This window comes from Lottia gigantea (genome assembly GCF_000327385.1).
Source record: "Lottia gigantea unplaced genomic scaffold LOTGIsca_88, whole genome shotgun sequence".
NCBI lineage: Eukaryota > Metazoa > Mollusca > Gastropoda > Lottiidae > Lottia > Lottia gigantea.
In genome coordinates this window covers 195,580-208,569 of record NW_008710892.1, presented here as the reverse complement: position 1 = coordinate 208,569, position 12,990 = coordinate 195,580, and the positions used below count along the sequence as shown (strand labels likewise).

General features: G+C 33.1%; 2 protein-coding genes across 2 annotated transcripts; one reads left to right on the top strand and one right to left on the bottom strand.

Moving 5' to 3' along the window:
- Window positions 1-1,020: 1,020 nt before the first annotated feature.
- On the bottom strand, window positions 1,021-8,222 carry LOTGIDRAFT_169666 (hypothetical protein; the record flags this gene model as incomplete). Its single annotated transcript, XM_009067971.1, has 14 exons — window positions 1,021-1,050; window positions 1,632-1,829; window positions 2,496-2,643; window positions 2,902-3,026; window positions 3,237-3,314; window positions 3,616-3,788; window positions 4,512-4,679; window positions 5,029-5,124; window positions 5,659-5,827; window positions 6,166-6,288; window positions 6,614-6,735; window positions 7,274-7,405; window positions 7,717-7,803; window positions 8,060-8,222. 14 exons carry the CDS (start codon window positions 8,220-8,222, stop codon window positions 1,021-1,023), a joined length of 1,812 nt encoding a protein of 603 aa, XP_009066219.1.
- Window positions 8,223-9,295: 1,073 nt separating this feature from the next.
- On the top strand, window positions 9,296-11,299 carry LOTGIDRAFT_197609 (hypothetical protein). Its single transcript, XM_009067970.1, has 4 exons — window positions 9,296-9,366; window positions 9,636-9,883; window positions 10,129-10,302; window positions 10,673-11,299. The coding sequence occupies exons 2-4, from the start codon at window positions 9,638-9,640 to the stop codon at window positions 10,946-10,948; spliced, it is 696 nt and encodes a 231-aa protein (XP_009066218.1). The 5' UTR covers window positions 9,296-9,366; window positions 9,636-9,637; the 3' UTR covers window positions 10,949-11,299.
- The last annotated feature ends 1,691 nt before the right edge of the window (window positions 11,300-12,990 follow it).

Genomic DNA, 12,990 nt, shown 5'->3' with positions numbered 1-12,990 from the left:
AATAAATAAATAAATAAATAAATAAATAAATAAATAAACAGACATAAATAAATAAATAAATAAAAATAAATAAATAAATAAATAAATAAATAAATAAATAAATAAATAAATAAATAAATAAATAAATAAATAAATAAATAAATAAATAAATAAAAAGACATAAATAAATAAATAAAAATAAATAAAAAGGCATAAATAAATAAATAAAAATAAATAAATAAATAAATAAATAAATAAATAAATAAATAAATAAATAAATAAATAAATAAATAAATAAATAAATAAATAAATAAATAAATAAAAAGGCATAAATAAATAAATAAAAATAAATAAATAAATAAATAAATAAATAAATAAATAAATAAATAAATAAATAAATAAATAAATAAATAAATAAATAAATAAATAAATAAATAAATAAATAAATAAATAAATAAATAAATAAATAAATAAATAAATAAATAAATAAATAAAAATAAATAAAAAGGCATAAATAAATGAATATATAAAAAAATAAATGAATAAAAAAAAAATAAATAAATGAATAATTAAAAATAAATGAGTAAATAAATAATAAGACATAAATAAATGAATATATAAAAAAATAAATAAAATAAAAAAATAAAAAAATAAAAAACTAAATAAATAAATAAATAAATAAAGATAATTTAAATGGAATGAATGAATGAATGAATGAATGAATGAATGAATGAATGAATGAATAAATGAATGAATGAATAAACACATAAACAGACATGAAAATTAAATAAAAAAATAAACAACAAAAAAGACAAACTTAATAAAATTACAATATTTTACAAATCAGGTCTGACTCTAAAAAGTCTGCAGGTTATTTGGATCTTGATAACCTTCGGACATCTTCAATCATAAAATATAGGAGACAATTTCAAGAACTCAACTAAAAATGAATTTAGTGGTCCATCATCAAATTATTGTAATTTTTGCTCCGAATTTCTGAATTTTATTCTAGTTAAAAGGCATGTATTAGCAAGAAGAGTTTTATAATGAAAGTTGTTTATGAACGTAAAACTGTAAAATTATAGAATAAAACTTAAAAAATTGTTAACCCTAGTCACAATGTTGAATATCATAGGGTTTGTTAGAAACCTTGACCTATTTTAAGATCCATTATTTTCATCTCCTGCGTCTAGACTAGCTTCCTCTTTCTGATGTACATCTAATCTAGATGTTGCCTCTTTCTGGTGTTCATCTAAACCAGAAGTTGCCCCTTTCTGTTGTACATCTAATCTAGAAGTTGCCTCTTTCTGTTGTACATCTAATCTAGAAGTTGCCTCTTTCTGGTGTTCATCTAAACCAGAAGTTGCCTCTTTCTGTTGTACATCTAATCTAGAAGTTGCCTCTTTCTGTTGTACATCTAATCTAGAAGTTGCCTCTTTCTGTTGTACATCTAATCTAGAAGTTGCCTCTTTCTGTTGTACATCTAATCTAGAAGTTGCCTCTTTCTGTTGTACATCTAATCTAGAAGTTGCCTCTTTCTGGTGTACATCTAATCTAGAAGTTGCCTCTTTCTGGTGTACATCTAATCTAGAAGTTGTCTCTTCCTTCCTTCCTACATCTAATCTAGACGTTGTCTCTTCCTTCCTTCCTACATCTAATCTAGAAGTTGTCTCTTCCTTCCTTCCTACATCTAATCTAGAAGTTGTCTCTTCCTTCCTTCCTACATCTAATCTAGAAGTTGTCTCTTCCTTCCTTCCTACATCTAATCTAGAAGTTGTCTCTTCCTTCCTTCCTACATCTAATCTCTTTTTACTTTGGGAATCTTTTAAGGCCAACAATTCCATGTGTTTCTGAAAAATAGTCACAATGAGTTATTACATGGCTTGGAAAGAGCTAACAAACCTCATTTAGGAAATACAATGGTTATTATAGCGAACTTCTGGACAAATGTAACAATCTGTTTCTTGCATCTTGGCTGTTTTGTTTGATCAGACATAAATTGATCTGATTATGTTTCATGATGTTGACCTAGATAGTAGTGGTGGGTGTCACGCGCGAGGTACTTCTCTTTGGTCCACTACTAGACAATTTTTACTTTTGATTTTGCCATTTGATCTGATTTTTGGACGCGATTTTGATTTATTGAATTGTCTTGCTTGTACGCATTTTTTTTACAAGGAGTCAAATGGTCAAATGAGTTAGAAAAAGACTGTCTTGGAACTAAATATCATCTTCTTATTTTTGATTTTTGTATATTTTGTCTATATGGCTAGTTATAGCTCAGATTCAAAACGAGATAGATATATCTGATGCCTGTGCCAGTGCTTCCGAGATTCAGCTCAGTGTCGGCTCTCACCCCCTAACACCCAAACTTTGAAGGAAAATTCTTTGAGTGATACACGTAGAAATATTTTACAGCGCAACTAATCAGCAATTTTCATTGTCAGTTTAAATTGGTACCCCTTTTCTTCTGGAGTTTTTACAGTTTATTGAAAATTATTTTGAGCAGCATTTACCTCATCATCATACTGAAAGATCCTGCCATCAATCTCCGGTGCTAGATGGGGTTTCTCTATCTCAGCATCATGGATACTCTGTTGTCGTACCAATGCTCTATTGATGGAGTCAGAACTCTCCTGCCTTTTAACTATAATTTCCTCTTTCCTGTCAAAAACAGGAAGTAATAAAAAATTACAAGTAAGAAGATTAACAGTAGGAATTTCACTGGGATTTTGTGACAGGATCAAAAGAGGATCAAATTGTGAAAAATTAATTGTTGTAATGATACAAAAATAAGAGCCTTGTTGTGGATTGATGCTTTTCCTAATAGATATTATATTTAATAAAAAAAACAATCCTCACAAGACCACAAAATTCAAAAACCAGTGCTTCCATTGAAAAAGAGAGTAAAGGAAAACTTACTTGACAAGACACAGTAGACTTTGTCTATGGCCTGATCTACATTCTTTCTCACCATATAACATCTGTACTGATTCAAAATGATTCTGAATACAGGTAGACAACGTAGGACAGTTCTCTACGTTCACCTAAAATATAAGATTTCCATGTTACAGTCACACTTGTCAGTCGGTCACCTGTATCAAGCCTCATCTTTCAATTAACGGCCAGTTACAATTCCTCTCAAGCAATTTCACTTTAGAAAAATGGTGACATTTGATAATTACCATTTTGTATTTGTCAAAGTATACATTAATACATTTTACCTTGTATACATCTAAAATATTATTTCAACTCACCAATATAGGACAATCTTTAAGAACAGTGTAACCATCTTTTCCATGGGCAAGATATTCTTTTGTACACAATCTGTACTTCTGAAATTTCAAATTTGAATAAAAATCTGTACAAGTAGGACAATTCCGTTAATCTCGTTCACAGTGTGGCAAAATCAAGAGTAAAAATATTATAGTAGTGGACCATCAGGTGTTTCAAAAAGAGTAAGCATGGTCTTCACGCTCGACACTACTATCTAGGTCAACATCATGAGATACAATCATATGATTTTTGGAGGGATCAGAAATGTGCACTATTCCATCAGCACTCTTTCCTTCTTGACTATGTCCCCTCCTCAAAATTGAATTCAAAAAGGACAAATTCAATAAACTTCAACTTTACCTTCTCTAGATCAACATACTCATCTTGAATCAGAACTAAAGCAGGGTCAATACGATGACCTTTTGCTTTACTGGGGTCAAACCCAAACCTACAACCAGCTACCTGTGGAAAACGACCTTCAAGTTTGGGATATTGAGAAACACCATTTTCTAACGCTTGCACTATCTGCTTGCCTGAAATGAACAGAAAAATAATCAAATTAATTGGTATTCCAAGCTGAAAGAACATCAATCATGAAAAGTAGGATATCAATAGTATAAAATACAGGCCACATATTCTCGAAATGATCTTAGCGCTAGGACGTCCTAGAATCAATGTTAGAAGATAAGATCCTAGGATATCCTAGTGCTAAGATCGTTTCGAGAATACAGGGCCTGTCTCCTGTCAAATGTGAACATACAATTCATGAGCAGACACACATGATCTACCTTAGTCTATGTGTAACCCTCATGGGGTCAAATGAAATGATTAGAGTTTTACCTCCTACTTTTCTACACCATGTGGGTTAATGAAGACGGATAACACCATGCAGGGTGCAATATGGGACATTTTGCCAGGACAGAAGCATTAGCCAGCTCTTTTTCGATTTCCACCTGTCGATTGGTCTTTAACGTACACAGCCTGTGGCATACAGGCTTTCAGTTTATTGTCTCATCCAAACACCTAGATGCTTTTTTCATGTCAGCCCATCTTGGCTGCATCACTGACAGGGGAAAACTGGGTTGAAAAATCCAAAAGAATCATCTCGACCTATGCCAGGATTGAGTCTGGACTTTCAGGTTAGCGAGCTACCGAGGCTCCCACCCCCCATGGAGTGAAGATGTACATCTTAGTAATGTACATGCATATAAAACTATAGTCTCATGCCAGTGAGTTCTATATAAGTTCTAACCTACCTGTGCATTCTATGATCAACATATGGTCTAACAATGGAAGAATAGTTAACAGATCACGGATTATAAAATCTCCACGAGGATGAATTCGATCAGATCTAAATGTTCCTGAGTTTAATATTGTCATATCAGCACACGTAGCTGTTAGAATTATATCAGTTACAAAATTTCCTGGAAAAGATAACAAGACGTTAGTTACTGTCGTACAAAACTTGGCCTATCAAGGGCCTATTCTGGAATCCTTAGTTTAGATATATTTATCCATATTTTAGGAAATGCTATGATCTAATTGGAGAATAATACTAGCTTAAAAAACAATTTTAGAGACTTATATTAAAAGAAGCACAAGATATGGATATTCTAAAAACAATAGTGAGTAGAATGTTTGTGAATAAGCCGTATTTAATACTGTTAATGGCACAAATGGCATTTGGTAAATTAATTACAAAAAAAGAGTCACATGAAAAAATTCTGTCAAACAAAATGAGAGGCTAATAATCTAAATTAAAATATATTTTACCTAAGTTAGTTTCCTGAGTTCTGATTTTTGCAAACCTGCCGTCTAAGTCCACCAATATATCACCTAACTTATTATCCATTTTATCATCTACTTGAGCTACAAAAGAAATGAAAATGAAAATGAAATTAATAGAGTTTTACATCCTACTCTTCTGCCCTGAGCTACAAGGGAAATGAAATGGAATTTTATGCTTCACTTGAAATAAAATGGCAGAGTAAATCTTACTTTTCTGTTTCTGATTTTGCTAATGAAGAAAGGCAACACCGTGTGCAAAGACTGAATTTCGCCTACTATTTTTGGATTTCCAATTTTCGAGGGAGCTTTTTATATTCAGTCTGTAGGAACACATTTTCCATGTCAGCCTCCCCACCTACATCACTGACAGGAGGAAACCGGGTTGAAAAATGTGAAGGTCTTAATTCGACCAGTGCCAGATTGAACCTTGAAATACCACTGGGAATTTTGAAGAGAAGCCATGAAGTGTCTTTGAAACAATTTTTAATTACTTTTTACATCATTGGTTTGCAAATTTCTTCTCTATGAAAGGGCAATTTTAACGGATATTGGAGCTTGGTATTCAACATTTCCGTATATTACTACTGCTTGATACAGAATTGAATTTTTTTTTACCTAATTTAGCCGTAACCAGTTCTTTAATTTCAGGATCTTCTTTCACTGACGAATCCAGTTCAACTTCTTTGATATCAAACTTCCATTTTCCATTCTCATCTTTCGTTACATGAATATGACTTAAATTACGGAAATCTGTTCCACTCTTGACTATATATGTACCGTTTATCTATAAGGAATTCAACAGAGATGAGTTTTACAGCCCAACTAAGAAAACTTGATGATGATGATGATGTTACCGCAGACTCTACCTAAAGCTTTCACTGACAGAAATGTTTTATGGGAAGAAACACATTACTTAGAGATTAGATATAAGAGGGTTAAAGCCAACACCGGACCAACTCTTGGAATCCATTTTATCGAGGAGCCTCCCCCCCCCCCCCCTCCCTTGCCCTTCTGTAGCTACAGGCCTGCTATCTCTGGTCCAACCTAGGTCAAAGTAATTAACCTGGATTGACTGGGTAATAAAACAGCTGAAAATTACCCAGTTTAGTAAAATTCACTAACCATTTCAACACAATAATCATGATCATGGCCTCCCAGTATAATATCTAAATCTTCAACTTCTTCTGCTAATCTTATATCATTCGGCCATCTCATGTGAGTCAACGCTATCACAATATCTGCTCCCTGAAATAACACAAGAGTATTAAACGTTACCGGAAGCAACTTGAAGATTAAAGGGAGATAATTTGAAGACTAAAGGAAGACAATTTTGAAGAGTAAAGGTCGATAATTTGAATTGTTTGGCTTGTCTATCTTAATGGCATTAGGAAAGGATACAGGATAATTTGAAGGATACAGAGAGTACATGGGGATAATTTTCGTACATTAAAAAAAGGCAATTTGAAGACTAAAGAGAGACAATTTGAAGACTAAAGAGAGACAATTTGAAGGCTAAAGGGAGACAATTTGAAGGCTAAAAGGAAATAATCTGAATAGTTCATGGTCCAACCTGAGTTCTGAGTGAATGTGCTATCTCTCTACCACTTTCAACATAATCTTTGAAAATTACATCTTCAGGATCTATTGTGGCTAGAGTATCTATCCATTCCTCTTCAACTAGTCCCATAAGGCCTATCTATACAAACACTTACATCAATTATTATAGGTTAATGTCCTTGACAGGGTATATAAGTAACTAATCCTATGACACTTGTATGTAATGACTTCCTTAAGAGGCATTTAATAATTGGATAATAATAACTGGACTTACATGGATAATTACTTTAATATAATATCTTGCGACGTTTCGATGAAGGTTCTTCATTGCTTTATAAAGACGTAAGAACCTTTGTCGATACGTCACAAGGTATTTTATTAAAGTAATAGTTATCCATGTAAGTCCAGTTACGATTGTAATCACAAATATTTCTTATCATTTGCTTTGCCCTTAACTTGATATGTAATTCAAAATGGGTTTCCAAGTGGAGGTTTAATCTTGAATGCTGTGAGGCCGCCTACATTTAAATTCAAATCTAAACAGGAACATTCCAAAAAGATATCACATCTGTGCAAATTCATAAGGCAACTACGGCAAATCCACGATTGTAGTGAGCAATAAAATAAAAGATTGTTATAGGGTAGAAGATAAATTTTATCCATACCTTGATACCTTTTGAAACAATGATTTGACTTATTCCAGCATAAGCTAAAGGTTCATTTGTAAAGTCATCTATAACGTTGCTCAGTAGCCATGGAAACTTCGTTTGAGCCATCAAATCCTCTAGATGGTCCACACCAAAATCTTCAAAAATAGACAGAGGACAGTGACTTTTTCTTGTTATAAATGATCATACTTAGAAGCGTGTTTCAATGATTATTCAGTTCAATGGATATATTGTCTTACATAGAGATTCTATTCTTTAGTCATGGCACCTGAAAAGTCCAACTGATGAATATCTTGTTGACCAAGTTTGAAATTTATGTCCATTCTAAGAGGTAGTATTCTTTTAACTAGTTCTTGCAATTGTCAGACCAATCATTATTTTCACTTGAGATATTCAGCTATATTATAGCTATAGTCTCTGCCTTCATCAAAACAAATTTTAATCTTACCAAAGTCATGGTTTCCTAGGACAGCACATGTCACTCCAACTCCATTCATAACTGGTATCATTTGTTCTCCTTTTAAAAATATACTGACTGAAAGCAGAAAATAAATTGGGTGCAACATCCTGCTGTTCTGTACCTTATTGGACTAATGAAATGTAATGTAGTTTTATATCCTACTGTTTTATATATATCTTATTAGACTAATGAAATGAAATGGAGTTTTGGACCAAGAATTCCTTTAAACGCGTCTTGCATAACAATTTCACCAAAACATGGATGGCAAGAGGAGCCACATATCATTTAGAAGTCCATTTCAATCAGAGTGGATAAAAAATATCAAACTTACTGAGAGAAGGACTAAGAGCATCTCCACTGAAAAAAACAACAGGATCCTCTTCAGCACAGGATTTAATGTACCCTGCCAGCCTAGCAGCTCCCCCTAAAGGCTCTATAAGATCCGCCTCAATATTATAAACATCATTAAAATGTATCATGCTAAAGGAAGCCATTATTGGTTGGTGTGAAAACTATTGATTTCTTTCCTGAATATTTCAATTCTGAAAGAGAAAATGAAATATATGGTATTTTAATGTCTGGCAGTACCTTGCTCAATGCATTTAGTTTAATACTGGTAAAACTGCATCATAGGATTACTGATTATATGCCCAGGTAGACCAGATTGATAGATTAAAAGTTTCTCGGATTTTATATAAATAATACCAGTAGCGGTACCAGTATGGTAGATCTAATCAAAATAAATTTTTAAACTTTATGCCATTTGTCTTAGAATGTCTTCCACCTTCAGCGCGTAGAAATATAAAGTTCAGTGATTTTACATTGGAAATAGATACAATTCCCTCCAAGAGAATGCAAGTGAAAATGAACTACTTTTCGCTAATTTCGGACTTTAAATTCCCCTAAAAAAATCATGATTCCAAATAATAACTTTTCCAGTGGTTGACATTTTCATCAACCCAAAGGCACTCCATGACTCTCGTAGTGGTTTGTAATTGATTTGAAAATGATTCATTGATTGCCAAAATTCAATTCAAAAATCGGTGCAGTGACTCGGACGAGAGTGGCGAGAATGCAGCCGAATCTGCGAAAGTTAAATAACTTGTAAGTAGATCTAGGTAAAGAAGTTTAAAATTTCCCTGATCATCAACAATTGAATTTGAATCACCAAAATTACAAAACATATTTTTAGTAAAACTTTAAAAAGTTGACTAACGTAAGGTAATTCAAGAAATTTTAAGTTTTTCACAGAAGTCAGAAGAGTTTCTTGCTTTTTTTAAAATTCGTCTGCAACCGGTAGTAATGTTTGCGCATTACCGACTGCGCATCTTTCTTTTTCCGGTTGACGAGTGTATCAGTCAGGTGTGTGAAAAATAATCACTTAAAAATCCAACTTAATCAGCCTTTTAGAGCCCATCGGTCTTTTTTTTCTTGGTTATTTGAATAAAATGATGAATTCCGAATCCTGGTGTATTCTCGTTAATTTCGATTCAGCACGATAAATGGCTGAAATTGAACCACATTTGAAGCTACATAGCCCATCTTTCGCAATGGTTTTCTGTTTTGGATTATTATAAGCCTTATGATGAAGTGTTTCTTGAGTGAGGGGATAATTAGTCAATGGTATTAATCAATTAGGTATTTAAATTCGTACACGGTAGTGTAACATGCTACGTAACAAAAGGACAACGCTCCTTGCTTTCGAGAACCTGAAAAAGTGCGAAAGAATCGATCATGACCTGGCCTTTGAAACCAAAACATCACATATATCGTATCTAGCGAAGTAATGCGCTGCTTTTTGTGACCACAGGTCAGTTCAAATCTGAGTGTAAGAGGCTTCTAAATTCTTTTTTTGCCTTCACTAAACCATGGAATATTTGATTCAACCTTTCAAACTTCCATTACAGCCATGGCACCGAAAGGTAACAACGTTGTCCCAAACGGACATTTCCACAAAGATTGGCAAAGATATGTTAAAACTTGGTTCAACCAACCAGCAAGAAAGAAGCGACGACATGATACTAGGTTGAAGAAAGCTCGACGTATCGCGCCACGACCTGCAGCTGGTCCACTCAGACCAATTGTACGATGCCCTACATTTAAATACAATTCCAAGAGAAGAATGGGAAAAGGATTCTCTTTTGAAGAATTAAAGGTAATTTTTCTTTATTCCTGCCATATTTTGAGCAGTATGTGTTTTCAGGAATACAAAATTTAATCTATACTAGTACTGAATGTGTTTGTAGCCTACTTCTGACATGCACTGTTCATATGGCCATATTTTAAGACCATATACAAAAATTTACAAATGGTGAAATAAACCATAAAATTATGTTTGATGTGAACTTTGCCAATCTCCCCTATTTATTTTCCCTGTTTTTTTTTTTTTTTTTTTTTCAGGCTGTCAAAGTCAGTTGGAAAGAAGCCTTAGGTATTGGAATTGCTGTAGATTTCAGACGAAAAAATAAGTCTGTGGAATCACTTCAAGAAAATGTTCAAAGACTAAAGGAATACAAATCGAAATTGATCTTGTTCCCTAGAAACAAAAAGAAGGTCCGAGCTGGCGAAGCTTCTGTAAGTTATATTTCTATTACTCCTTTTTTTACAACTTCTGTTCTCTGAGTCTGCACATATCTCTGTAACAGACTCAAAACTTTTACTTATTGACGAGGGGACTGATTGGTTCAATCCAGACATTGATAAAAATAATACCATTTGAAGACCCAACTTTCAGTCTGAGAAATGTAAACTCATTTGAATTGGACATAGAAACAGGCTTCTATCATTATATTGACCTCATGTCCTTGTATATTGGGCCTAATTCTGACCCATATAAAATAAGTTATTATTATTGGACTGTAATTAAGCTGTAATCGAAAAAATAATTTAATTACTTGCTTTGCAGCAATCAAAATGAAATGAATTTTTTTTATTCCATTTTTAGTCTGAAGAAGTCAAGATGGCTACCCAATTGACAGGAAAGTTGATGCCAGTGAAATCTTCATTTAAACCCGACAAAGCTCGTGCGGTCACTGCCGAGGAAAAGAAATCATCGGCTTACCAACAAATTGTTCGTGCTCGTAAAGAAGAGAGATTCGTTGGTGTCCTCAACAAGATTAGAAAGAGGAAATACGCCAGAGCTAAGGTCCGAAAGGCAAAGAAAGACGGAACATACAAAAAGGAAGATAAGGGAAAGGGAACCAAACCCAAACGAAAATAAATTAAGACACTTGCTTCAAAATAAAAAAAAATATATGAAAGTTGCTTTTTTAAAATGGATATTTGTTACACAAGAAATATTCCTATGGATTCACTTTAAGGCCCTTCCCAATTTCCTATCAAAAATATTGATGGTGTTCCCCAAAGCTAGAATGACAATCCCTTGCATTCATGTGCACCCTGGAGTAAAGAAATGATGCCCAGCACTGAGATTATTTGACAAATCTGTGTCCAGGGATTTTTGGGTCTGAAGATTTAAACCAAAGGCTTATGAGATTTATTTAAATAAAACAAATATCATTTCATATTATGACATTGCACATTAAATTAAAATAAAAAAAAATGTTGATTGACATAAGTATTTAATAGAATAAGGCACGAAACATGATGTACATAATCATATAAATTACCAGAGAATTAAAAAGCACACTTGAATAAATTAGCACAAAATAAACGATACCGTCCGTCCGCTGAATATGATTTAGCATAATATGCCTAGCATCAGATCCATCAAATATGGCTGTAAACATGTTAAGGGTATGAAGAAAGGGCACACCAAATGCCAGCACATGGTACAGCAAACAACGTTGAAAGGGTTGAAGCTATTGTGAGTAGCACGCATTAAATAGCAAATATTGTCAGCACTTCTAACAGTAGCACATTATAGCAAATATTGCCAATAGCAAACATTTCAGTAGCACATTAAATAGCAATTATTGTCAGCACATTAACCATGGCACGTTTTATAGCAGAAATTGTCAGTAGCACATTAAACATAGCGAACAATGTCGGTAACACATTAAATAGCGAACAATGTCAGTAGCACATTAAATAGCAAACATAGCACATTAAACATAGCGAACAATGTCGGTAACACATTAAAAAGCAAACATTGTCAGTAGCACATTAAATAGCAAACATTGCCAATAGCATATTATATAGCAAACATTGTCAGTAGCACATTAAATAGCAAACATTGTCAGTAGCACATTAAATAGCAAACATTGTCATTAGCATATTATATAGCAAACATTGTCAGTGGCACATTATATAGCAAACATTGTCAGTAGCACATTATATAGCAAACATTGTCAGTGGCACATTAAACATAGCGAACATTGTCAGTAGCACATTATATAGCAAACATTGTCAGTAGCACATTATATAGCAAACATTGTCAGTAGCACATTATATAGCAAACATTGTCAGTAGCACATTATATAGCAAACATTGTCAGTAGCACATTAAACATAGCAAACATTGTCAGTAGCACATTATATAGCAAACATTGTCAGTAGCACATTAACCATAGCACATTTTATAGCAAATGTTAGTAGCACATTAAATAGCAAACATTGTCAGTAGCACATTAAATATAGCAAACATTGTCAGTAGCACATTATATAGCAAACATTGTCAGTAGCACATTATATAGCAAACATTGTCAGTAGCACATTAAACATAGCAAACATTGTCAGTAGCACATTATATAGGGAGCATTGTCAGTAGCACATTAAATATAGCAAACATTGTCAGACATTGTCAGTAGCACATTATATAGCAAACATTGTCAGTAGCACATTATATGGCAAACATTGTCAGTAGCACATTATATAGCAAACATTGTCAGTGGCACATTAAACATAGCACATTTTATAGCAAATGTTAGTAGCAGATTAAATAGCAAACATTTTCAGTAGCACATTAAACATAGCAAACATTGTCAGTAGCACATTAAACATAGCGAACAATGTCGGTAGCACATTAAACATAGCGAACAATGTCGGTAGCACATTAAACATAGCGAACAATGTCGGTAACACATTATATAGCAAACATTGTCAGTAGCACATTATATAGCAAATATTGTCAGTAGCACATTATATAGCAAACATTGTCAGTAGCACATTAAACATAGCAAACATTTCAGTAGCACATTAAATAGCAAATATTGTCAGTAGCACATTATATAGCAAACATTGTCAGTAGCACATTATATAGCAAACATTGTCAGTAGCACATTAAACATAGCAAACATGGTCA